Source organism: Mauremys reevesii, linkage group 18, assembly GCF_016161935.1.
Source record: "Mauremys reevesii isolate NIE-2019 linkage group 18, ASM1616193v1, whole genome shotgun sequence".
In the NCBI taxonomy this organism is placed as follows: domain Eukaryota; kingdom Metazoa; phylum Chordata; order Testudines; family Geoemydidae; genus Mauremys; species Mauremys reevesii.
The window spans coordinates 6,830,751-6,858,721 of NC_052640.1; the positions used below are offsets into that span (position 1 = coordinate 6,830,751).

Sequence of the window (27,971 nt, forward strand, 5' to 3'; positions counted from 1 at the left end):
CACTATGATACATAAATATTTGCATTTTAACACAATGAACTAAAATACTTAAATTTAATTCAGTAAAATTTAACTTGATTTAGTTAAGTTTGTCCAGAATATTGCAGGAAATTGCCATCTCTGTCACAATTATATTATTATTTTTATTACAATTGCATCTAGGGACCCCGACTGAAACTGATGCCCCATTGTGCTGGGTACTATTCAAACACAGTGAGCCAATATGTTCTCCTTCCTGAGTTTCCCCCTTCCAAGCAGTGGGCACCTTTCCTGTTCTGTCAGGTTCCTCTCCTTTACCATTCCCAATCTGCAGGATCTCTGCTTCTCCTCCCATCTGGGAACTCCTTCTGAGGAAGCTTATGCTGTAGGGCTGGCTGCCTGCCTGCCTGCCTGCCTTTGAATTCACCAAGGAAAGCAGTGTAGAGCAGCCAGGGGGGAGGCACTCTTTGCGGGTTGTGAAAGGCTTTGGTTTGGGGACTCTTTGGAATGAAAGACATTATGAGTGTGAAATAGTCTGATAGCGTCTACCCACTCAAGCCACCTGTTTTCCTTTATTCCTAAGGATCAGGAAAAATATATAGTGTTGTCTTTCGTAGTAAGATTTCTGATTTATACAGTACAGGGATCAAGTATAAATGGAAATACACTGATATCCCAACACAGGTTGGATGCTAAGTTTTTACTTTGAAAAAGGCTTTACCTTAGACAGTTACAATAATGGCTGTAATCAGATGCATTTGACTCCCAACCTGGCACGAACTGCATCCTAGGTACCCTTTAAACCTGGAATATGGGTTTGTCTGTTGTGAAGAGTCTGCTAGAGTTGCTATGGTTACCCCAGCAGGGCTGGGAAGTTGTGTGCACAGGCTGTACATAGCTCACGCTGCTAGCACTACATTTCACCAGAGCTCCCCAGATTGCCTGTGCAGCAAAACCAAAGAGGTTAGTCTACTCTTATTTGCTGTTAAAAGAGGGGAGATAGAAATGACTTTATGTTAGGAACAGAGAGATTCGTTGTTACCGGCTATTCTCCTTTAATTGCTCTGGCACAGCAGGAAAATAAAGGGTTAACAATAAAAAGGTTTCTAATCATTAGCATAGAGGGCTTTTCCATGTCCGTCTGTGCTCGCCCTCCTCCTGCTTTGCTGCTCTCAGAACTAGAACTGGACAACGGGCAGCAGAATTTGTCAGGAGAAAGGTTAAGGAATCTTTTGGCATCAGGTTGGGGAATGGCTGATTCCTCCTAGCCCCTGTGGGAAGCTGCTAGTGCTAGCTCAGGACTCACTACAGAAATCTCTGCTACAGCAGCTACATACAAACTGAGCTGAGCTGTCGAGAGATCATTGGCCGCCAGGGAGAAGTTAGCACATAAAGAAGCAGGATTTCCCCCTACTGTTAACCTCATCTCAGAAAACGAGTTCCCCAATGTAGACTCTGGAGAGAATAGTCACAGATTTCTATACAGGGTTAGAGGTTATACTGGTAAGAAGGGAGGGGAAAACAGAAAAGCACCTGGTTGCTGCTGAGGATTCAGTTGCTGCAGCTACCCAGTGGAGCAGCAGGGCACCTCTGAGTGCTGCCCTCTATTATTTACTATCTGGCAGCCCAGAACCACTGTTCATTAGAGCAGAGCTGCAGGGATCAGAATGAAGGCACAACTACACCTTTACCCCGATATAACGTGACCCGATATAACATGAATTTGGATATAATGCAGTAAAGCAGTGCTCCGGGGGCGGGGCTGCGCGCTCTGGTGGATCAAAGCAAGTTTGATATAATGCAGTTTCACCATAACGCAGTAAGATTTTTTGATTCCCGAGGACAGCGTTATATCGGGGTGAGATGTATTATCTCTCAGCATCCTAAACACTAAGGCCAGAATTCTCAGAAGAGCTCAGCACATGGGGCACATGCTGGGTGCCCAGCTTTGAAAATCTGGCCCTAAAATGTCACCGCCTTGCATATCCTAAACTTCCACTGACTTCAGCTGGAGATTTCAGGCTGCAAAGGAATGTAAGACTGGGCCCCTAGAGGATGGTGGAGACCTCCAAAGTGTGTAACAAAGAGACAACTATCACCCCAAGTACTAAGCAAGTAGGAAATCCAAAGTTATCCCAGGCATCATACACGGCATCCAAACAACAAGAATTATAACTTAACTATCCTGATTAATAATAAAACTTCATTAATTAAAACTTTATTTTTTAAAAACAGATGAGAAACACTCAGAAACCAGGTGTTTCTTAACATTAGACCTAACTTGAGTCATCTTAATTAAAACTCAATTAAAATAAATCTTTAAAATATGGTATGCTATTGTCTCAATGTTTACATTTAAATCTCAACACAAATTTTCTTGAAGGTTCTTCTCAGACTTTAAAGTAGTTCACAGTGTTAACCACATCCACCAATAAAATTTATTCTCACCTGCTTCAGATATTCTACTATGCACATGACAGTGAACAGAAATATATACTTTATCTCTGTGTTAAAGGATAGCTAAACAAAGATGTAAAGTACAGTGCACTTTAATTTATACTCCTTCTACAGTCTGGCATAGTTTCCAAACTGTTCTCTAGATCACTCAATTGTCAGGCTACAAAAGTTGTTTACAATGAAGTAGCTCAAGTCCTCCTCCTGATTTAAACCTTTGAAAGGAGGTTAAAAGAAAATCTAGGACCCGTATGGAGCCACATGAATTAAATAGCATGTCATTAGAGACTTGAAAAAACGTGATATATGAACATAAGGTAACATCTGCAGCAAATATACAAACCTGTGTAAGACATTCATTTTGATAACATACCATAAAGCAAATAATTTTAGTGGGAGCAACAGCCTCTAATGGTCACAAGTGAGAACTGCACCAAACAACATTTTTGTGAGATTTTGTGAGAGGGTGAAATCTATGTATATTATGGCTATTAGTTTTATATTTCCTAACCTTTTTGTTTAAACTTGCATCCTCAACACTGCATTTTTATAACACAAAAGCCTATGGTAATGCAACATTAAGATGGCAAATTTGGAGGAAATGTAAAAGATAATTTTCTCATATATAGCTGTTAGGTCACCTGCATTGCACATGCTGTATTTTAAGAGAGACATTTAACAGACTAATTAGCAATATGTAAATTGTCAGTGAATTAAAGTTCACATGAAAATCTTATCTTTAACATTTCTGTTTTTTATTTAAAATTGTAACCTCAGAACTATATAAAAATAAGCAGTTGTATTTAAATATACTTGTGCTGTTTGTTCTGAGGAAAAGGAAAACAGTAGCTGAAATCCTAGAGTTTTATGTTCTTGGAGTTTAGTGAGGGAAAGATTCTTATCGTGTTTCCTTTGTGTGCATGATTTTCCTTCTCTCCAATGAGTGGATATGTTTTGCCTCACAGAGCACTGTGGATGTGTTTAGCAGTTAAGAGTCTAATCTGGCAGTGCCTGAAGGAACAGTAACATGCACTTGGTTAATCTCTCTGTGCCTCAGTTCCCCATTTGCAAAGTAGGGACAACAATACTTCCTTATCTGACAGGGGCATTTTGGGGATAAATTCTTTGGTGTTTGTGAGGTGCTTGGGTATTACAGTGAGCAGTCAAATAGACAGCTGTAATTTAACTTGCTGAACTGCTCTTTCAGTGAAGTGAGCCCAGACACTGGTAATACAGAAGGAGTCTGTGTTAGGGCTGGTCTACAGTAAAAAGTTAGGTCGACCCAGCTACATTGCTCATGGGTGGAATCCATTAACACCCCTGAGCAATGTAGTTAAGCTGACCTAACCCCCAGTGTAGACAATGCTAGGGCCAGAAGAATTCTTCCATTGATCTAGCTACTGCCTCTTGGGAAGGCGGATTACCTACACAGATGGGAGAACCCTTCCCATCGGCGTAGGGAGCATCTACACTGAAGTACTGCAGGGGTGCCACTGTAGCATTTCAAGTGTAGACAAGTCCTACCTTAGACACTTCCCCCCCTTTTTCTCCATATGTTTTGGCATATAAATCAACAGACATTCTGCCAACCATTACCCCACCTTCTTCTCCCATGCACTAAGCCTCAGCACAGCTCACAGGTAAAGGCTCCTTTGCATGCCTCACACACGTAGGGTCTGCTGCTGCACAGCACTGTTATGCTGGCTTCCACAGGTTTCTGTCATGATGCCTTTGCTATTATTCCATTTAGCTCCTATATTCGATGCAGAAACAGGGCAACATTCTGGGCTAGATTCATCTTGTGATAACTTTAAATATTCACAATACAGTAAAGGAAAACTGAGTAAGCCTATAAACATACATCTCAGGGTTTTGATGAAATCACAACCCGATTTAGCTTCTTTTACATGGTTACCATGATGTCATCAGAACCCAATTATGTCTGTGCATAACAACCTAGACCATAGTTACCTGTGTAGTAAGTGTGGTTAAAGAGACACTGTTAAGGCTGAGTGTGGACTGGGTACTGAAATATACAGGAATCCTGCTCCCTGAAGTGTCTAAGAGAGGGATATCTTTGTATATTTCACTACTCTGCCTATTCACACAGACAGAATAGAAGGGCTGAGGTAGGGATTTGTTATTATTATTTATTTGTATTATAGTAGCACCTAGAGGCCTTGACCAGGTTGGGGCTCTATTGTGCTAGGCACTGTACAAATGCATAGTAAATTATAGTTACTGTCCCAAAGAGCCTACAGCTTGGAAACAAGATGTTAAAAGGTGGGTGGGACAAGCAAGCAGGGTGGAGGAAGACAAGGCAACAATAATACGGTGTCTGAGGATAGACTTGGGTGCACAATTCAGAGGTATTAAGCCAATACCAGCGGCATCAATCACAGTAATCACAATTTTCCCACTTGCTTAGTCACTGTCAAATAGCTGGTTTTGTACAGGCTTCACGTAAGTGGTGACTTTTAAGTAGGGATTTGAAGGATGATAATGTAATAACTGAACATTTTAACAAGGAGATTTTTTCAATATGTAAGGGGCAGCATGGGAGGAAATACATAGATACTTGTTCGTGAAGTGAACAAATGGGCATTTGAGACTGGCTTTGTTGGAGCAAAGGTGGGGTCAATGTCATGTTAAGATAATACGACGGATCACAAAGGAGCAGCTAAATTGTGAAGGGTTTTGGCAGTTAAGACAAGAAGATTGTGCTTGATGAGGTGGAGTGGAGGGACTTACATTAGGAAATGTGTAGATAATAGATTTTATTATGCAGTGTAGAAAATCTGCTTTTATCCTTCTATTTCCTTGCTCCAAAGTGTTTGTGTTTAGTCCAATCCAGCATCTCTGTCTCCTTTCCATAGACTTTCTATCAACATTCATTGTTATTGGTTACTGTAACATTTTATGAACTTTCACTTACTTTCCAACAATGGAGCTCACAGTCAGGGTAGGCTTGCTAGACTCCAATTATTACAACACTGGCAACAGAACCATTTGTTTTACCTTACAATAAATCCAACTGCTCAGAGACCTCCAAAGGCAAGGAAAAACAATTAAATACATCACCACAAATAGCAAAGTCTGCTGTCTTTTTGTGAGGAACAATCGACATCAAACACAAAGGTGCTTTTAAAAATTCAATCCCCCAAAATGGCTTTTGAATCAGCCAAGTCCACTGTTTTTTCTTAGCCTATTACTGAAAGAGAAATATAAACAGCTAACTCAACTTTATTTTTTAAAAAGTATAACTTCTAGCTTTCCCCTCTTCACTCAGAAATAGCCTAAACACCTCTCTCTTTCCTTCCACCATGGGATCCTCACTTTTACTCTTAATTGGGTATTTTTGGCAGTGGTGCTGGAACTAGGAGTACTGCTGCACCCCGTCTGGAAGTAGCAATAACAAACACCAAATACATGGTTTCCAATATCAGCATCCCCACTATAAAAATTGTTCCAGCAGCCTTGATCTTCGGTATTTTCCACTGTCAGAACTCTATTTCTCCCTTCACCTGTTGCCTCATGGCTTATGGATGTCTGCAAGGGCAGGTGGCCAGACCTCCTGCTTTACTGAGAGCAGTGATTGGAAAGTGCCAGAGGGGAGAACTTAAAAAAAACCCACCCAAACTATTATTTAATCCAAACTGATTGGGGCAGAAGAGGGAACTCAGGGGGCAAAAACCATGAACATTTTGTCCAAAGCACAATTGTCTTTTAGTTTTGCAGCCTCTCATGTTATATACTTTTATTTGATATCATCTTTAACTATTTCTCAGCATTTCTGGTTTTGAATAAGCAGGACTGTATTAAACAATGAACAGTTGGGCAAGATAGCAGTCGGCTCAAATTGGCTGACTGGTTGACCTGTCCATCATTCCATACTGATGATTTGTGAACTGACTGTCTATGAATTAATGCAGTATCCCCTTTTCCAATCTGATTCTTTAATTCTAAGAATCATCTAAACAAACAGTTTCTGTCCAGCTTTCCTGATCATCAAACTGAACTGTTTATAGCTCAACAGAGTTATTGTTTTCCAAATAAACTGGTGTGCACTTTCACTTTTGGGTAAATTCTCCTTAACTTACTCTTAATACAAGCTGAGAGTCTCACATAGTCATGTGATTCTAGCAGGTGTGGCTCGAAGAAAAAAATATTGAGACACTCATGATATACTCACGACAGCTGGCAAAACTGCCTTTGATTCCTATAACAAATGTCTTCACACTTATTTTTGTCTTTTAGATTATTGAAAATTATTGACTTGTTTTTTATGTCCCAAAATAGGACATTTTCTATATCTTCTGTATTTATAAATAAATAATAATTGCACCAGCTATTAACTTATTACATATTTTGATTTATAAGCATCTATCTCAGTGCCATCCACCCTTCTCAGCATGCAGCACAAACAATTTTTTAAAAGGTCAAGGGACCACAATCAATACTCTACTCAGCTCAGGCAAAGAGATTGGAAACAACCTGCAAATCCCCTGCTGGATTGATGGCAGCTGCTCAGAGCATTCCACACTCAGTAGAACTTTTGCTGGGGCTGCAAGGGAGGAGATGGAGGCAATTGGGGAGGGAGTATCTTGTCTTCCTCCCAGAAGTGATGGGGCTGATTCAAACACTTCAGATTAATAATTGCAGATTTCTGTGTGATTATTCAGTGAATTTCTGTGTCCTGCACAAGAGGCAAATCACAGAAGAAGACCTCCTTTGTGCCCTCTTACCCCAATTCTGGATTGCTGGGATCAGGGGACAGCATGGCCCTTGTGTAAATAGGAGCAGTCTTAGGGGTTGCTCTAACTTATGTCAACCCTGCTTTCATAGTGCAAAGTGTTGCATCATTCCCCCTTCCATCCCTACACTCTGAGCTGCAAGAGAGCTGTGCAGGGACACAGGCTGCTCCTGCCAAAAGAACTCTCACCAAGACTGCTGTAGCTCATTTATGTCCCCTGCATGCCATTAGAGCATCTTAAAGGGACTGGAATGGGAGCCATGACCTGTCCCACAAACTTCTAGCAAAAAATTTTACTTGAGTTTCTATCACTTTCAACAAGTAGTGTTCCTATGCCATTATATCTATTTTTAACAGCACAGACACAGCAAATTAGTTGTATCAGATCCTCAGGTAGAGTAAAATGTCACAGCTCCATTGACTTCAACTGAGCTATGATGATTTACACAATTTGAGGATATAGACCATTGTCCGTTCAGCTATCTTTAGTATTTTACATGCTGTATTTAAATAATTGCCCCCCCCCCAATAAAGCAATGATTGCAGTGGTTCCTTAGAAAATTTGGTTGATAGGATTTCTACCTCATTTCTTCAGTTTTTTTGTCATTTAGAAGAATCCCTTGTTTGGATTAAATGTGGTGAATGAGATTGATATTTGCAATACTTGCTGAAGACTTCCTGCATGCAGAAAAAGAATATTGCACATTGAAAATGTGTCCTATTTCAACCTATATTATTAATGGTCTCTAATACTTTATACTATAATCCTTTATTTTCAGTTGCTACTATTTTAGGCTTAGGTATTTTTTAAGTTTCTTATTTCTGTTTGTTTTGCCTTTAGTTTAGTTTACCTTTTAAAAAGCCAGATGTTAAAGTCATGCTACTGAAATATTTGCATCATAAAATGCAATGTATAGATGGAATGTTCTTCCTGTACCCACCTTGGTAATGTCTCTCTAGTTGCATTTCTGACAACTTTGTGTTTTAATTTCCAGCTAAGAACAATATGCCCATTGTAAAATATCCTAGGACCGTAGAGCCTCTCTGGAATGAATGGGACAGGAAGGCACAGAAATCTGGATTAAGACATACAATTTATGCTGTCAATAGGGATCACTATACTGGAGAATGGTTGGACAATTTGAAGCATGGTAAGAATATTGCTTACTAGAAGGTGCATTATACATTTATATGTTCTTTATATGTTCTAAGGGGCAGAGACTTGTGATTAGTTTTATCTGTTTCTAGAGCACAATCTCTGTATATATGGTGATATATATATATATATATATATAATAAACTTAATGCAGATTTCTAAAATTTTGCTCAAACACATTTTCATGTTAAATAAAAATATGAATGTTCTGGTTTGAATAACTGCACATCAAATAAATGTTCCTGTGCACATTCATAGCTAAACATTACTTTGAAAATACAGACTATTGCTTTAGTCAGTTATATGCACCCGAAACAACCTTGTATGTATAATAAGAGTACATGATGAGGTGTGGGATAACATTTTTATTGGCATAAATTTCAGTACATTGTGTATTCTGTATATACCACCTAGATTACAGAAGAAGTAGTTAAAAATATTTGAGAACATTTTCAGAAACATTATTGATACTGGGTGTAATTTTAAAAAGTTCCTAAGTCACTTAGGAACCAGAGTCCCATTCACAGTCAATGGCACTTATGCTCCCAAGTCATTTAGGTGCTTCTGAAATGTCCACTGTGTGTGTGTGTATCTACTACTTCACATTCTCTTTCCTTGTTTATCACAGAAAACAAAGTGAAAATATCCACTATTTTTATTGATATTATTTTTAAAAGCAGGTATATGTAGCTAGAAGCTGCTGTTGAGAACAAAATATTAAAAAATCATCTTTAATGTGGATGATCTAGTTTTCTTAGATGCCTTTTAGGTGTGGTGAATGGTTGGGGAGTAGTCATTAGTTTAAGGTGAAGTTAAGATCAAAAGGACAAATCACTAATTTAAGAATAGAAATTTGTATAAGAAGAATACAGTTAGTAAAAAATAGATTAACCCCCCCAAACATTCAAAGTTAAGCATTACAAGTATTTGAATTCACTGGTAAGGTACCCTTACTTACCAACGGATTTTGAGGCCAATATTACTTTGTCTGGTGATTTTGGTGGTGCAGTGGCAAAATAAAGTTTATAATGAAAGCTCATGTACAGTCTTAAATATACAGTGACCCTTTGCTCAAAAAACACAAAACAATCCAGAGATTTTGGACACAGGAATAAATGAGGTCCTAACAATCTAATTAATTGATTTAATACCAGGTCAAGCTCGTGCCCCTGAGAAGGGACAGAGCTAACTCCTTTGTCTTTGTTGGACCCATGCTGGCAGGGAGATCAGGCAGTGCAGAAACACAGGCTGTCAACCCTGACCTCCAGTGGTTCCCCCAGGTGAGGGAGAATTGTTCACTAGTCACAAGCTCATCCTCATCATTCTCACCCCTGCCAGACTGTGGTGCTCAGGACCTGAACTTGTATCCCTTAAGGCGTGTGATACTTCCATACCGCTGCACTGACCAGGGCTGGGGTTTGAGGCTTATGCAGATAGAGGAATAAATTATAAATGTGTATTAGTAGCGAGTCGTATGCTTCATAGCTTGTGTATGGCAAGCCCGTTGCACACACCAGAGGCTCTTTGCATTCCTCCATTCCATCTACAAGCTCACTGTGTGCCACCTTCCCATTCCCCTCATTGTCAAGGGACTCCCTTCAGTCACCCTTCTGCCAGGAGTTCTGTGTGCCTCATCCACCACACATCCCATGCCAAAGTCTCCCATTCTCCACTCCATGCCAGCAGTTCTGTGTGCACCCCCATTCCTACTTCCCCTTAAGTCCTCCATGGCGCTGCATGCCCCCCATTATTTCCTCCTTTAAGGGGGTACTACATTCTCCTCTCTATGGCAGGGGCTCTGTGAGCACCCCTGATTGTTATTCATCTATTTAAAATGTCTCAGTCATGAAGAAACAACAACATGTAATCACACTCAAAGCAAATCTTGGGAAGAAAAGATGGATTGAAAAGTCTGCATCCAAACTATTGGGTGACTGGTTAAGGGTAGAGTTGCAGAAATTAGGGTTAGTTTGTGAACAGTTTGCAAATAGAAAACAATGGTTAAATGCATCCTATAATTTATATTCACCCAGCTCTCCTGTTCTCCATGCTTCTTATGGAGGGAGCACCTTCATGGGGCAGATTTTACATTTTGCAGTGATGGGACTAGAAAAGTTTTTAATTTTTACTGATGTTGCTTGTACCAAGCCAAGTCAGTATGAATATACAAGATAAACTCAAGGGTGGGAAGAACCTCAAAGTATCAGAGCATAGAGAAACATTCTAAAATGGAGGCACTTATCCAAACCTATGGAGACTCCCACCAGGCCCCACAATCCTTCCCCTCCTCTGCCCTAAGCATTTACCTCTCACCATCTACTTGGGCAAGCCTAGAGTGCTGCAAATCCTCTCTGGTGTTATTGACATTTGGACTCTATGGAGCATGTCCCCTTTCTGTCTCCTTTCCGAGCCCCCCTTTTCCAGGCACTCCTTGTCTCTTCTCTCCCAGTGTGGCATCCCCACACTCTTAATTGACCAGTCTTTGGTTTCCTCCATGGTTCCCCATCACCTGTGCTCTCCCATGCTGCTAGTTGCTTCCTGGTTTAATAATTCCAGCAGGGAGAGCAGTGAAGAATAAAACAACAAGAAGAGAAGGGCAGACCCGGCCTCCCAGCCTCACTGCAATGGCCAGAGGTGAGAACTACAGCAAAATTAAAAATTATTGTTCAGTCTGAGCTACTTGGGGACAGATGGAGCAAAATCTGGGAGTATCGCCCCAAAACAGGACTGTTGGCAAGTATGAAAATGTAGATGTTAATGACATACAAAGGATCGGAGCAAAGAAGTAGTATTATTCCCAGTTTACAGATGGTAAACTGAGACACAGGGAGATTAAGTGACTCACCCAAAGTCACATAGGAAGTGCCTTCTCATATTCTAGATTGATCAAACGATAAAATCTTGTGTTCCTGACTGACCACTTAAATTAAAAGCTGTGCGCAGAGAGAAACATGATATTCTGTCTCTCCTGTTTATATAGTTAATGACTCCTATTTGGCCTTGTAAAGGTGCCCAGATACTTTATAAATGCTTAAAATAACAACCATATACTAGTTGATGTCTTACTGTAGCCCCTGTACTTTGTTACAACAGGTAAAGGTACACAGACCTGGAAAAGTACAGGCGCAATATATAATGGTGACTGGAAGTTTGGAAAACGGGATGGATATGGAACATACAGCATTCCTGACCCTTTAACTAAAGAATACAAGAAAGTGTATTCAGGCTGGTGGAAAAATGACAAAAAATGTGTAAGCGATCTTTGTTTCAAGTCTTTTACTTGAAATTCCCTCTCAAGATTTTAGCAAGCGGCAGAAGACGATCTCATGTTTTGAAATTAGTCCAAAATCATTGTGGAGATTTGCAAACAAAATAAAACAAACAACAAAGCTTAAAATGTTGATTTTAAAATTACATCTGTAATCTGAGGCTAAAATGCATGTGAGACCTATGAAAGCATAGTGAGGCTGTCATTATTTAGAGCTTTCTTGGCCTGCCAAGGTGGATGGCTGAAAATATGACCTTCCCGCTCCCCTTAGCTCCCAATGTTCTTGCAATTCTGTGTATGCTTTTGGTTTCCAGAACAAAATGCTTCAGTGCTTTGTTTATTTTTTTTCTATTAGATACCATAGAAGATTTAGTCTCAAAGCTTGCAGTGGACATATAATATTCTGTGATTGCTGGGAGAAGGAACAAGATTAAGATCTCCTCCTCCTTTTGTTTACGTTTTATATTTAATTTTGTTCTGTTGAAAAATTGACAGCCCTGGAGACTAAAATCCTTTCTCCATAGAAAAGGCTCACCAGGGACAATAGCAGTTACCTATTTGCCTACAGTGGCTTTTCAATATGTCTCTGCCCTATAGACAATTCAGTTTTCAAGGTCATTGGAACCTTGGTCTCTACTGAAATTGCCAGCAAGGAGGAGTAGTTGTAGTGGTGATCTTTTAAATGTGGGCACCTGTCCATTGACAGCTGGAGTGAAATAATATATAACCAAATAGCTGTCATATCATGACTACTAACCTGGGTCACATTCAAAACTAGAAGCAGAGAGACAAAAAGGTCTGTATCCCTCAACACATCCATTTAGTTTCTACTATATTTGAATTGGGCAGAGGAAACTTGTTAAAAAAGCATGTATTGAAAGTGTTGCAAGAAGGCGCAGCTTCTTAAAATAGCTCCTTTAAGGGTCGATAGAGTATATTAGAACTATAACGCGGGTCCTTTTGGAAACAAAGAGACTACTAAAAAAGGTCAGTGTTTCAAAGAGGGTCACTCTTCATAACAGAAAAAACACCTTTGTAATAATGATTGCAGCCTTCTTACATGCAGAATCTTTTTGAGAAATATTTCCTGGTCTGCTAGTGAAAACCTCCTGTTATTCTTTGTGTCTGATCTTAAAATAAATTAACTGTCTTATATATCTAAATGGCAGGCACTTCCATGGCTCTAGACTCTTGAGGGAGGCCTCATTTCTCATTCTTTGAAAATATATTTTGAGTGGTTGACCTTCAGTGAGTGATTTGTAATGACATCCTGATGCTGCTATTCCTTTACTTATATAAAAGCTTCCCATTTGCATTCTTGAAGCTCAATAAAATTAATATTCAGAAAAATCAATTCTTTCCAGAACTGATTTTATTTTTCTACTGAGATAAGATACTTTATTCCTCTGGGGAAACTCATCAATATCATGTAAATGTTTCTGACTGACAGGAATCCCCAGAGTAGGACATGCCTTTTGAGACTGCTTTTTGGCTCTTCATAACAGGTGAACCCATTGTGTTTCCTGTGTAAAATAAAATGTGTGATCTTAATCAAGGAGTCCATTAACCACAACCTAGCACTGGCACAAACTGATTGTCAACTTCAGAAGCAACACTAAGGACTGAACAGGTTATGGAGACTGCATTACCGCAAAAAATAGACCCTTCATGACAAGATTGAAACACATGGCAGGGGGCAGCATGGATGAAGCTTGGACTGATGTACCTGTTGTATGGATAAACAGAATACTTCCCTCTCCATGGCTATCAATACAACAACTTTTGACAGTGCTAAATTCATTATTAAATCTTTAAAAAAAAAAGGAAGGAGGCACAAAAACTTTTGAGGGAAATTTCATGTGTTTATGATTTTTTAGGGTGGGTAAAGAATCAGGGAACAGTGCAGATTCTCTGCTCTGAGCTAAAGTAGAACTGAGTTTTCTGTTTCTGTGCTGCAGTCTTTTGTAGTTACTGTAGGTGTTTTCTTATGTTGCAGCTTACAAGATAATGTGCTATTAAGTGGGAGTGCTAGAATAGAACAGTCAAATTCTGGTTCTCCAACATTTTCTGTTTTTTTCCAATTAATGGTCTCCTTTCTTAATAGTGGAAATGCTTCTGCTTTTGTTGTTGTTTTATCCTTTTTATTTTTGGATTTTATGTAGTATTCATAAAACACAAAGGAAAGAAAGGAGGTTGGACTGCAGGAGAGGAGGAACTTACTGTTCCATTTCTCCCATTTATAATGCCAAGTGGAGGATCCCACCCCACCTCAAAGTTGAAGGCTTGTCTACATGGGGATAGTCAGGAAAGTTAAGATAACTTCACACCAATAGTTAATTTAAGACACCTGTGAGCATTCCTCATTCAGATGTAAAGTGGAGTTAGTTTGCTTTATTTTAGGGGATTAAAATGAGAGCATCCCCAGAGGGGTTTAATGCATGTTAATTTCACATCATTAGTTAATTAGTCTTAACTTCCCTGAGTTTCCCTATATAGACAAGCCCTGAGAGAAGATCCAGGAAAACGAGTGTTTGCGCTTGGCCCTGCTGATGTCTTGTTTGCTTTATCCTGTTATGTATAGCAGTGCAGGAGAGGCACAGGAATCTCATCGAAACTTATACACACACCCCATCCCCCTGAGATCACAGAACAAAGAAGGTGGCAGGAGACAAAATGGTGGGCAGAGAAGCTCAGGAGCAGAAGAAGGAACCATTTTGTGGATTTATGTGGCTATTTGACAAAAAGATTAATTATGCAACTATGTGTGTATCTGCAAATTGGCATTATACATAGGATCCTGGGCTCTGCAGAGATTCAATAGGCTATTGGGGTATGGAGAGAGGATATAAAACTGAAAAAAGGGAATAAATGATAAAAGTTCTGACAGAGAGACTTTTCCTGCGATCTTTAGTATCTAGTAGAGATCCTTAGTCTCCCAAGAGTCAGTGGTCCATTGCTTGGGACTAGGAAAGGTACTGTATCTCTTGAGGGGTCATAGAATCCCCATTTTTAAAGGACATCCCTTATTTGGTGCCCAAGTCTGTATATCAGTAAGACCCAATTTGATCATACACTATGATATAAATTTATGATTTTGTCCCGTGTAAGATTTTGTAACAGGAATTGTCAGGTGGAGTTCCTTAAAAATCCTTTGTCCCTGACAGTTGTCCTTTATTTCCCTGAAACATATGTTATAGGGATTGATCCTGCATTGGCCAAAGGCCCTCGCAGTCAGGACTAGGTTATTTCCTGCTCTGATTTCTGCATTTCTAAAATGACAATGCATTAGACTTGGCCAAACCTGCATTTGTTTTGGAGATTCTCTCCCTTTCCACACATGCATTGGTGCTTTTACTCTTTTATTATAAAACATAACATATAACATATTTACACTATTTTCAATAGCTTCTGAGTCTGGATGCCATTAGTAATGTATACAAATAATAATGAGCAAGTTAGTGGCAGACCAGAGAACAGAACCCAGGAGTCCAGACGTTTGTTTTTAATGCAGAGAATGTTAAAGTGAGAACTGTAACCTTTTAATTTTAGGGCTATGGAATTAAGTTTTACTCGGACTTGGAATATTATGAAGGGGAATGGAGTAGCGGGAAAAGAAGCGGCTGGGGCAGAATGTACTACAAGGATGGATCCATCTATGAAGGACAATGGTTGGAAGACCAACACAGTGGCCAAGGAATGCTTCGCTTAAGTAGGTTCCAACAGCTTCTACACTTGAGACATTTGCTGGAACTTTGTCTTGACCACCAGCGCCCCATTTTGTCTTGATATCTAGGTAATACCTCCACCATCCCTAAGTATGACCTATTAGGGGTGTGGATTCCTCCCCAAACCTCTCCCGCCAGTTTTGGTCTTGGATTCCAGAGCGAGGGGGAGCATCTGCTGGATGGCATTGTTTTATCTCTTCGCTCCACAAAGATGGCGAGCTAATGCTACCCCTGTACAGCTCTGAGTGTCTCAAGCCAACACACATGTAACTTATGCTTACAATAGTAGTAAATTGCCAGAATGGGCAGAAAGGCAGGTTAGAGGATATACTACTTGTATGAGTAAAGAACAAATGTCTCTGGGATCAAACCAAATGCTTTGCCAAACACACTTTCTAACTGGTGCATCTGACAAGAAGTTTGGTTTCTCCAGTATTTATTTTTTCTGACTTTGTGTTTATTTTGCTTTTCTTTAAAGGGATAAAACTTGTTTGTTGTTTGTTTCTTGTTGATTGTTAATCAATGGTTTTAAACATCGTCCCTCTCCAAAGCCCTGTGCTCATTGGGATGAGTCCCCAACAAACACAGGGGATCTTCAGGGCTCAACACTAACCCAGAAATAACACAATATGTATGAATTGGAAATTTCAGGGAGAGTCTCATCATAAAAATAGAATTTTGGACTTTTGGTTTGGTTGGAGTTTGACCACATGTAATCTAAAGATAAGAATCCCAATCTTCCTCAGATAGAAGATTTTGTGTTTCAGGAAGATTTTAGAAGGAAATATTAGCTCCAGTGTTATGTGGGTCTTCATCTAATTGTTTCCCCAAGTGAATGCCATACTAGTAAACTGTTAAAGCAAAGCAGCGAGGAAGTGTAAGCAATACCTTTAATATGCGTTGCATACACACCAGAGATATCACCTTTGCTATACATGTAAATTCACGTTAGACCAATGATTCATCTTTGTTAAATCAACACCAATAACCAACTTTCCATATATAAGTCACACAGCTCATCTGCTTCACTCCTCCTCTAGTTTATAAATTAAATGCCTCAGTTACTAGTCAGTGCCCTTCATCTCCTATTGAAGCCTAAAAATGATCAAGACCAAAGTAAAAACAATGATTTTGTAATAAATTACTTTGGGGTTGTAGTTATGTTATATAATGTGTATTATGTAACTATATACATACCATTTACAGATGGATTCCAGTAATTTCTAGCTGGATGCTGACATCTTAAACAATGCCTCATTACAACTCTTTTGGCATAATAAACAAAGCTGATAATCAACACCACTGACCCACTTCTTTTTCTGATGATGGGAACTCAACTTGAAACACGCCTTCCACTTATAGTAATCTACAACATTAAAAAATTAAACCAGGCATCATGTTCTGAGCATTAATTGATAACACAGTACTGTCAGTTGAGGGCCACAATTTTTTAACTTTGTGAAGGCTTCAGGTTTGACATGCCTATATATGTTATAGTTTAAAAAGTTGATTTTTAAACATTTTCTCTAATTTTCATAGCTATATTATTATTCTCAGTTTGTCATGTTTGGTACCATTGCATTTGTGGGAGAAAGGGCTTTAGAATTATACCCAGTTTGACCCATTTCTGACACAGTATTGTCAAAATTTCCACCAACTGGAGGACATGGAGCTGGGAGCCAGGGAGCAGCATGTCCTCTTGTGACACTGCAGAGGGTAACACCATTGAAATTATGATTTTGTAGATTTTTGCAAATCAAATGACACCTCCCTTACCTTTGTGTCATTAAGTTGCCCACACAATTACATGTGCTCCCAGCCTATCAAGGCTGAGTCATTGGCTGCTGTCTTCTCTCTGTTTCAGAGCCCAGCTACTTCTGTCACAGCCTGGAACTGATTATAAGCTGAATTCCTTGTGGTTAAAATTAGCCAGCACAATTATTTGATGCCCACAAGCTTAATATATTCAGCTCAGTCTCTGGAAACATGCCCACGTGCTGAAAGCTTTGCAATGGGGAAAGAAAAGCAGTTCTTCAATGGAGGTCATGATGAGCTGCAACCCAAGATTAAATTGCTTATACTGGCAGAATGCCTGGAGAGGATGATCTTAGACTAGGGAATCACACTGATTTACTGGCTCAGTTATAGTCCATTACAGGAAGATTTTAAACCAAACCATAGCAAATGTACAACAGAGACCAAGGCTATGAACAATAGTGTTTCAACTGCCATGGAAAGAGTACAGATAAGACCTCCAGTATTTCAATTTATCCTGAGTGTTTGATAGAATGGGGCTATCAGGGCCAGCCTCATGACTTGCTGGGTCTCCAAGCTGCTGGGACAAGAGAACAGAAAGGATCAGAGCCTGAGTGGACCTTCTGGCCATCTAGGTGCTGGATGAAACTTCATTAAATCTGCCATCCTCATTATCCCCGGCTCCCTTCTACAAACCCGGGCTAACCTATCTGTGTAATATCCATAGGGTGACCAGATGCTAAGGGGAAAATATTGGGACCGCCACGGGGGGGGGGAGGGGGGGAATTTGTTTTTTTACACTCACCCGTCTGGGAGTTCGGCGGCAATTCGGCAGAGAGCCTTTCTGTCACAGACGGCCTTCAGTTGTATTTTGGCGGGGGGTAATAAAGCTTGCCACCAAAGACAGAAGCACCCACCGCTGAAATACCACCAAAGACCGTCCACGACTGACGGACTCTCAGCCGAATTGCCGCAGAAGACCAGGAAACAAAATATCGGGACAAATGGCATCCCAACCGTACTCTGATCGGGACGCGGGACAAACTCCTCAAAATCGGGACAGTCACGATTTTATCAGGATGTCTGATCACCCTAAATATCCACCTTCAAAAGAGTGGTCCACTTTCTATTCTGTTGCCTTTACCAAGTGCTGACAATTCCCAAATACCCCAATGTTCTATGCAGTGTTAGCCCAAAAGTGTCCCCACCACCACCAATGCAAAGGATGCTGGAGTTCGCCTGGACCCACAGGTGCCTCCAACCAATGTTATAAGTAACATAGATAGAAATTAACATTATTTTGGAGGGAGTGTGTTGTGACCAGAAACACTGCAGCTGGGAAAGAGATGCTCAAGAGTGGTCTGTTATGAAATGATCATGATGGTGACCCCTATGATATTCCAGCATCCCTCAGAGCTAAAGTCCTAGGTGACTGCCATAATCACAGATCTAAAGCCACCCCTGTGAAGGCTCTCTCATTTCCTTGCAGCTCTGTTTTGTGTGTAGGTGGCACTCTTTCCTGTCCATCATGGTCTGAGTTTTAAGCAACATGGAGTATAAAACTGTGTAAAAAAGAGTCTTACTTCTGTATGCAGAAAAATTGTAGGAGGTACAGTAGAGCTGAGCAAATAATTTGTACATGTAATTTATCTAACAAATGTATTTTCTGTGCATGAAATGTCCATGAACAAATCACATTTTCTGTGAATATTCTTAAACAGTGGTTCATTCACAAGAAGTTAACTACAAGTATTTGAAATTCAGATTATTTTGATTAGACACAAAGGTCACCCAATATCTTCCTGTTTCCTGACTGCATGAGGAGAATTCTTAGAGCCAGGATTCCAGTGTGAATAGTTGTGATTATAGATCTGAATTTGTATTCCCTAACTTTTCTGCAACATTTGTTTAAAATTTGCTATTCCTCAGCACTAAATGTGTTTATTTAGAATATTTGTGGAAAGTGAATACAACATGCATGTGAACACAGTAAAGTGAATCAATGCAACACTTAAAATAAATATTTGTCTAAATTTTTGCTCCATTAGATTTCCCCTTATGGATGGAGCCAGGCAGAAGATTTATGTATATGCTGACTTATCTGTGTTTTGTTGATTTGTTTAAATTCTATTCACCTAATGAAAATGTGCACCCTTTCATTGTCTGTCCACATCTTTATTTGACCCATTACAGCAAATGAAAATCGGTATGAAGGAACATGGAAAGATGGAAAAAAACATGGCCTAGGAAAGTTTTTCTACCTGAATAAAGGCCAGTTGTTTGAAGGTTTCTGGGTAGCAGATATTCCAAAGTGTGGAACTATGATTGACTTTGGACGAGAAGAAGCTCCTACTCCTACACAGTATCCAATACCCAAGGTAACTCTGCTTGGAAATTTAACCTTTGGTGTTTTCACAGACAGCACAAATTACAGCTGTCACCATTAGATTTTAAGCCATCTAAGTAGTATTTATTTCTTCTTTGAGTGATTGTGTCCACATGGATTCCTCACTCATGGTGTGTATGATCCCCATTGCATGTAAGATTGGATTCCTTTGGCCAGCGATGTCTTTTAAGGCCCCACCAGTGCCCTAGATCTTGTGTCCCCCTACCCAGGATATAAACGATGAAGTGGGCCCAATTGTTACTGCCTATGGCAGCGAGACAAAATCCTACTTAACTTTTAGTTTGCCTGTTGCCTTTAAAAACATTCAAACTTTTTTTTTACACTATTTTTGTTACTTTTTTCCCCTAGGTAATTAGTAGGCTCCCTGGTACTGGGATTTAAGCTGTTATGGAAGAAAGCTAAATCTTCAGGGTTTAAGACAAGCCTCTCTTATGATGCTTCTATGCAACTCAGTGGTGGACACTCTACACTTGAGATGAGTTGAAGACATGTCAACTCTAGTCTCAGTTCTGAGGTTCCTGGAGAGGGAAGCCCATGTCTCAACTTGTCTCTGGAGCAATGCTTCTTCCTACCCCTTCTTGAAGAATTTGACAAGTGGATCAGAATTGACAACTGGGGTCTCTTAGAGATCTCAGACCTGGAGTTCAGGGTGGATCGTGGCTCAACTGGGGCACTAGCTAAGAGGGGCATGGAGGGAGGACTGAGCCTTAGCTACAGCCTTCTTCTCCATGTCTGAGGAGGGTTTCATTAAATGCTCCTAAAGAAATAACTTTAGGCAGGCATCCCTAGCCTTCTGTGTCAGCTAGGGGAAAAAGCAGCAAATGGAGCAAAGCTCAGGGATATCCCTTTTGCCTCAAGGGACTTATAGAATCATAGGACTGGAAGGGACCTCAAGAGGTCATCTAGTTCAGTCTCCTGCACTCATGGCAGGACTAAGTATTTCTAGATCATCCCTGACAGGTGTTTATCTAACTTGCTCTTAAAGAGCTCCAATGATGGCGATTCTACAACCTCCCTGGGCAATTTATTCCAGTGCTTAACCACCCTGACAGTTAGTAAGTTTTTCCTAATGTGCAACTTAAACCGCCCTTGCTGCAATTTAAGCCCATTGCTTCTTGTCCTATCCTCAGAGGTTAAGGAAAACCATTTTTCTCTCCTCCTCCTTGTAACAATCTTTCATGTACTTGAAAACTGTTATCATGTCCCCTCTCAGTCTTCTTTTCTCCAGACTAAACAAGCCCAGTTTTTTTCAATCTTCCCACACAGTCATGTTTTCTAGACCTTTAATCATTTTTGTTGCTCTTCTCTGGACTTTCCCAAATCCACATCTTTCCTGAAATGTGACACTCAGAACTGGACACAATACTTCAGGCTTAATCAGCGCAGAGTAGAGAGGAAGAATTACTTCTCATATCTTGCTTATAACACTCCTGCTAATAAATCCCAGAATGACATTTGCTTCTTTTGCAACAATGTTACACTTCTCCCCAGTTCAGGAACCCCCACCCTCTTGGGACCTCAGTATAATAATAACAGGTTGTTGTGTTCCTTCTTTGAGCCCTTAGCACACTTTACCCTATACCACCTATCAATGAAAGCTGCCCCTTTAGTATCTATTACATCATCTCAAAGGGTAGGGGAGATTCAGACTCTTATGGTGGGTCCCCTTTATACAGTGTTTAATTAGAGCAGTGTTATTCCCAGGCCTCATCCCCAATTCCTAGCCACAATTGTTTCAGAATTCCATATGAACTAAATTAATTAATTAACCAGTTTTCTTCCCCAAGCCTCACTCAACTCCAGGGAGGGGACTTTGTAAGCTTGATACAGTAAGGGCATTACCATACTACTTTAACAGAACAAAATCATTCAGGAACAACCTAGACTGTTTGTGGCCTTTGCAGAAAGGGTTAAGGGTCAGGCAATACAGATCCTCACACAGATTATGAAAATGGGACTCCAACTGTATAAGAACATGTTACAAACTAGCCAACTTAGAGCTACTTAGCCACATTACTGCTCATTCTGCTAGGGTTCAGGCAGGCTCTGCTGCCTGGTTGAAGAATGTCCCTATTTCTGAAATGTGTAGGGCAACTATGTGGAGCTCAGTCGACACATTTACAAGACACTATTCTTTGGTAGAAGCTTCCAAGTTGGATGCCTGTTTTGGTAGAGGTGTCCTGCAGTAATTGTTTAAGTAGGACTCCTCACACCCACCTCCATTCAAAGATTGCTATTTCACCAGGAGGGGAACCCATGTGGCTAGTCACTCAAAGAAGAAAGAACGATTATGTGCCTTACCCTAACTATGGTTCTTTGAGATGTGTTGTCCACATTAAATCCACAACCTGTTCTCCTTCCTCACTAATATGGGGAATTCTGTATTGGCAAAGGAACTGAGGGACAATTGGGCCTACTGCCTTTTGTGCTCAGTTTGGGGCGGGGGGAGGAGCAGGCACAAGAACATCTAGGCGCAGCCCCAGTGGACACTGTTGGCCAAAGGATCTTGAACATGTGCACCAAGAGTGCAATCTATGTGGTCAACACATACCAAAGAACCAAAGTTACTATAAAGCAATGTTTTTTCCTCCCTTTGGTACAGTTAAAAGAGCTCACCACAACCAATGCTTGACCAACTCAAGCCTCACCAAAACCCAATATTACATCTTTTCTCTGCTCATTCCTTTGTCTAGTTTAGATATCAAGAGCTTTGGGGCATTGGTCTTTTTTTATAGGTCTGTAAGTAGTAGGCAAACCCATGGTGCTGCAGAAATAATAAACATTGAATGGTCACTATGGAAAAATAGTCTAGATCTTAGTTGCAAAGGAACATTTAGTTGTGACCGGAAAGAGTGCAATGTACACAACTAAAAATATGTACCTTTCAAGGCTTCTCAGAGATCATGCAATAGAACTCCCTCTTTAATGATCCATCTTAAGAGTAATTGGATGAATTAGCTTTTCCATTGAAGGAGGATGTTCAGTTTTAGTTATTTATTTAAATTCACTACCAATTAAATTATAACACATCCACACAAGGCTCTGTTCCTGCTCTGTGAACATAAGAAAGGTCCGTAAACAGTGGCCAATGCCAGTGGATTCAGGAATGACAGAGGAATGAGAAGAAGAATCCATCAATCCATCCCCCTCCCATTCCCAGCTTCTGCTAGCAGAGACTGAGACACCATCCCACCATCCTGCCCATTCTGCCCCCATCCCATCCCATCCATCCCAGAAACAGAGAAAGTATCCACCTCCACTATAGCTATAGCACTTTTTTCTCCGTCCCCCCAAATCGCATCCCTGTTGCATATGCTACACATTTCATTTTCAAAGGGGGGGGGGGTGGTAGTGGTGGCTGCACCACCTAGAATGGCATGCTGCTCATCTGACCCAGAGCGGCCGTTTGCCTCTCTGTTTTTTTGGTAGGCTTGCCTCAGCTCCTTAAGTTTCACATGGCACTGCTGCGGGTCCCTGTTATAGCCTCTGTCCTTCATGCTCTTTGAGATTTTTTCAAATGTTTGGGCATTTCATCTTTTGGAATGGAGTTCTGATAGCACAGATTTGTCTCCCCATACAGCGATCAGATCCCGTACCTCCTGTTCGGTCCATGCTGGAGCTCTTTTGCGATTCTGGGACTCCATCATGGTCACCTCTGCTGATGAGATCTGCACTCACCTGCAGATTGCCACACTGGCCAAACAGGAAATGAGATTCAAAAGTTTGCAGGCCTTTTCCTGTCTACCTGGCCAGTGCATTGGAGTTGAGAGCGCTGTCCAGAGCGGTCACAATGGAGCACTCTGGGATAGCTCCCGGAGGCCAATACTGTCGAATTGCGACCACACTACCCCAAATTCAACCTGGCAAGGTCAATTTCAGCGCTAATCCCCTCGTTGGGGGAAGAGTACCAAAACTGATTTTAACAGCCCTTTAAGTCGAAAATAACAGCTTCATTGTGTGGAAGGGTGCAGGGTTAAATCGATCTAACGCTGCTAAATTTGACCTAAACTCGTAGTGTAGACCAGTGCTAAGAGGCAAAAAAACCCCCAAAAAGCAGGGATAAATGGTCAATTTTCAGCCTGACAAAGGGTTAGAGATGGCCTAAAATTCTGCACCAGCACCAGTGTTGTTTACTATATTTATTAATGACCCGGCAAAGGGAGTGAACAGTGAGGTGCCAAAACTTGCAGATGGCACAGAATTATTTAGATTACTTAAAACTAGAGAGATTGAGAGAAACATCAGAGGAACCTGATGTTTAAAGAATTAAAGACTCATATGCAAGGCAATGCACATTCGAAGAAATAAATGGAACTACTCTCCCCCGTTGCTTGATTCTTAATTAATTATAACCACTGAGGACAGACCTGGGTGTCACTGCAGACAACACAGTGAAAACCTATAGCAAACAATTCAAAAGTGATAGGCTGTATAAGGAATAGAATAGAAAATACTGAAAAGGTTATACAAAGCCATGGAACATTATCATACTGTGGTCAGTTCTGATCATCCTATACGAAAAGAGGATAGAGGAGAAATAGAGAAAGGGTCCAGAGGCAGATGACAAAAATAGTTTGAGGCACAGAAAGACATAATGAAGAGACATTAAAATTACTGGTAATGTTTAGTTTAGAGGTGAATAATGGAACAATGGAAGCATACAAATAATTAATTGTAATAGGAAACAGCTTTCTTCCACAACAGTTAATCTGTGTAATTTGGTGTGTATAAATTTTAAAAAAGAATTAGATATTTATATGGATGATGACATTCAGTTACATTAAGTAGGATTTTTTTTAAAAGAGGGGATATAAACCCTCATGCTTCAGGGGATAAACTAACCACTAATTGACTAGGATTAGGACGAAACTTTCCCAGTAGGCAAGTTATTCCATCATTTTCTACGCTGAGTCTTTTTCCACTTTCGTTAGAAGCAACTGATACTAGCCACTGCCAGAGACAGTCCCCATTTGTTGACTGTAGACAAATAGGTCACAACTCCCCTGTTGTCAAAAATATGCCTGTGACTTTACCACATTTTTCCTCTCTAGTCTGTTAACAGGATCTACAAGTCAACATCTATCATGCAAACCACTGTGGCAGGCCTAGGTTATACTTTGTCTAGACTATGTACTTGCTAAGGTAGCACCCACACAGCCTATACATAGGTAGTAAAAGGAGAAGTAAAAAACAGTTACTCACCTTTTGTAACTGTTGTTCTTCAAGATGTGTTGCTCATATGCGTTCCAATTAGGTGTGCACGCACTGCATGCACGGCCATTGGAACGTTTTCCCCTAGCAGCATCCATTGGGTCGGCTGTGAAGCCCCCTGGAGTGGTGCCTCCATGGTGCTCAATATATGACCCTGCCGAACCAGTGCCTCCTCAGTTCCTTCTTGCTGGCTACTCCAACAGAGGGGAAGCAGGGTGGGTTTGAAATGGATATGAGCAACACATCTCGAAGAACAACAGTTACAAAAGGTGAGTAACCATTTCTTCTTCTTCGAGTAATTGCTCATATCGATTCCAATTAGGTGACACCCAAGACTTACCTAGGCGGTGGGGTCGGAGTGAAGGAGTGCAGATTGTAGCACCGCTCTACGAAGGCTGCGTCCTTTCTGGCTTGCTGGACGATTGCGTAGTATGAGGTGAAGGTATGCACTGAGGACCAAGTCGCTGCCCTGCATATTTCTTGGACAGGCACCTGGGCCAGGAACACTGCTGATGTGGCCTAGTGGAGTGTGCGGTGAGAGCTGGGGTCAGCACCCTGGCCAGCTCATAGCAAGTGCAGATGCAGGCTGTGATCCAGGAGGATATTCTCTGAGAGGAGACCAGGAGGCCTTTCATCTGGTCCGCTACCACTACAAATAGCTGGGTTGATCTTCTGAATGACTTAGTGCGTTTGATGTAGAAAGCCAGGGCTCTGCGGACATTGAGGGAATGCAGCCGTTGTTCCTGGGGACCAGCATGAGGTTTTGGGTAAAAGACAGGCAGGAAAATGTTCTGGCTGGTGTGAAAGTTTGACACCACCTTGGGGAGGAAGGCCGGGTACAGTCTGAGTTGTACCTTATCCCTGTAAGGCGTGTCTGAGGTGAAGGCCTTCAGCTCAGAGACTCGTCTTGTGGATGTAATGGCAACCAGGAAAGCTGTCTTCCAGGAAAGATACAGGAGGGAGCACGTGGCCAGTGGTTCAAACGGGGGCCCCATGAGCCTTGAAAGGACCAGGTTAAGATCCCAGGCAGGGATAGGCTGATGGACCTGAGTGTATAGATGGTCTAAGCCTTTGAGAAAGCAACCGTCCATAGGGTTGGTGAAGACAGAGCAGGCAGACGCACCCAGGTGGAAGGCCAAGATGGCAGCGAGATGAACTCTTACGGAGGACACCGCCAAGCCTTGCTGTTTCAGGTGCAGGAGGTAATCCAAAATGAGGGGTACCTGTGCCTGGAGGGGGGGAGGGTGCAGCACTGGTCACATCAACACAAAAATCTTTTCCACTTCACCAGATATGTGGCTCTAGCATAGAACTTCCTGCTGCCTAGCAAGACCTGTCTTACTTGGTCCGAACGCAGAAGATCCATGGGGTTCAGCCATGCAGCTTCCAGGCCGTGAGGTGGAGAGACCATAGGTTAGGATGATAGAGGCGACCGTAGTCCTGAGTGAGTAGGTTGGGGAGAAGAGGCAACGTGACCAGTATGTCCACCGACAGCTCCAGCAGTGTGGTGTACCAGTGCTGGCAAGGCCATGCTGGAGCTATCAGAATCAAGCTAGGGAAACGTGGAGAACTCGCTAAGCAAGACGTCACAGTTCCAATGACCATCACCGGTGGTAAGAAGGAACTGAGGGGGAACTGGGTCGGCAACGTCATATATTTGAGCGCCATGGAAGTGCCACTCCAGGGGGCTCCACAGTTGACCCAAGGGATGCTGATAGGGGAAAACTTTCCGATGGCCGTGCATGCAGCACACAAACACCTAATTGGAATCGATATGAGCAATCACTCGAAGAAGAATAGATAGGCACTTGCTGTCATCATAAAATTAGGAAAGCATAGAAAGTGTTTTCAAGTATTTAGTGAAAGACTGCAGGATAAATTAAAGTCCAGTTAAGAGGGAGATTCTACAGCAGCTCTTGAATAATCAGTGTTTACAAATCCTGAGTTTCTTTAATTACATTGCGTAAAATATTTGTGTTTTTAATTTAGATTGAACTGGCCAATCCAGATGATGTTTTAGAAGAGGCCCAGGCAATGCTTGATGACAGCCAAGAATGAGAAAAGGCTGCTGATAAAGATATGAAAAAAGACTCATTGTTACTTCTTCATTTGAATCATCTTTCTAGGTCCATGGTATATGAGACGGTGTGTTTTGTAAAGCAGAGAAGCAGCACCGAAGCCACTTTGGTCTCAAGAAATTAATTAGTTCCTCAAAACTGCCACAATGTACACTTCATTCTGTATTTCTATTTGGACAGGATCCATTTTACTCAGGAGTTTAGAAGCTGGGGAGGCCTTATAGGAAGAAATAATTCTGTCCATGTATAAATTAAAAGTAGGTGTTGATCTCCTTTGACACTATATTATAGAAAACCTGTGTCTGATTGTAAACCAATTTCCAGGCTCTTTTAATACCAGATGGCCATGGTCAAGTGGGCTGAAAGCCAAGCACACTCTATCCATACTTTCAAGTTCCAGTCACAAGAATTAAAGTCATGGCACTCTGAATTAAAGTCATTCTGGAAGGTCTGTATTTTTATTTTCTTCAAACCACAGCACTAACTCAATGTAATGCTAGTGCTACTGTTCAAATTAAAAACAGACTAGTACAGACGGGTCAATGGACATACGTGCTGGCATAGATGTCAGCTTGGTATTGCAGAAAGAGATGCATTCTGCTGGTGGATGCAGTTAGGGTTTTGATATGGGCTTGCTTGACCTTGCCTTTTATACATCCCAAGAGTATTAATTTAGTTTGCAAATTTCTGTACATAGAGGTAGCTTTATTGGAACTAAGAATCATTTTAATGCTGCACTGAACACCATTTAAAAAAATTTAATGAAAATGTGAGATGGAAGCTGGTTTGCAGCCAGACACAGGACTGACATACTGTAGTGTGTTACAAAGAGGTCATTTTTCAGCAAAACAGCCATTCCCAAAACACTACCTATAAGTGCCAGGTTTACAATAACGTCCATTTAGTTATGGGGAGACAATTTTTTCCCAAAGTGACTTCTAGTCTTGATCCAAAAGGCTGCAGGTTTCATACAAGAAATTCCTTATAATCCTACAGAAGTATTTTCTAGCTCAGTTTGAAAGGGAGGTAATAGCTGTGACCTTGCACTTTATGATTTTATGAAAATATGCTAATGAGAGTGAATATAATATAACTGGAATATGCTTCATGCAAAAGGTCTCTTGTAAGGTATCATTACAAAGTTTATAATCTACTGAGTGTTCATCTTATTTGTATGAATGTATC

At 40.9% G+C, this 27,971-nt stretch overlaps 1 protein-coding gene across 4 annotated transcripts; it reads left to right on the plus strand.

The window, feature by feature from the left end:
* The first annotated feature begins 893 nt into the window (after positions 1–893).
* MORN3 (MORN repeat containing 3) lies at positions 894–26,791 on the plus strand. 4 transcript variants are annotated; one of them, XM_039505295.1, is made up of 6 exons: positions 894–942; positions 8,182–8,337; positions 11,436–11,593; positions 15,160–15,319; positions 19,284–19,468; positions 26,698–26,791. In XM_039505295.1, exons 2-6 carry the CDS (start codon positions 8,193–8,195, stop codon positions 26,764–26,766), a joined length of 717 nt encoding a protein of 238 aa, XP_039361229.1. In that variant the 5' UTR covers positions 894–942; positions 8,182–8,192; the 3' UTR covers positions 26,767–26,791. The 4 variants fall into 4 exon arrangements, with proteins under 4 accessions (XP_039361229.1, XP_039361228.1, XP_039361230.1 ...); XM_039505294.1 differs by lacking the exon at positions 894–942 and adding an exon at positions 4,418–4,562; XM_039505296.1 differs by lacking the exon at positions 894–942 and adding an exon at positions 4,782–4,802.
* Positions 26,792–27,971: the final 1,180 nt, after the last annotated feature.

Excerpts from the sequence above, each read along its gene's own strand:
- MORN3 (XM_039505293.1), top strand. The coding sequence starts at position 7,829 with ATGAGATTGATATTTGCAATACTTGCTGAAGACTTCCTGCATGCAGAA. Across the intron at positions 7,929-8,181 it reads TTCAACCTATATTATTAATG|CTAAGAACAATATGCCCATT; the intron begins GTCTCTAATACT and ends TTTAATTTCCAG. Across the intron at positions 11,594-15,159 it reads GGAAAAATGACAAAAAATGT|GGCTATGGAATTAAGTTTTA; the intron begins GTAAGCGATCTT and ends TTTTAATTTTAG.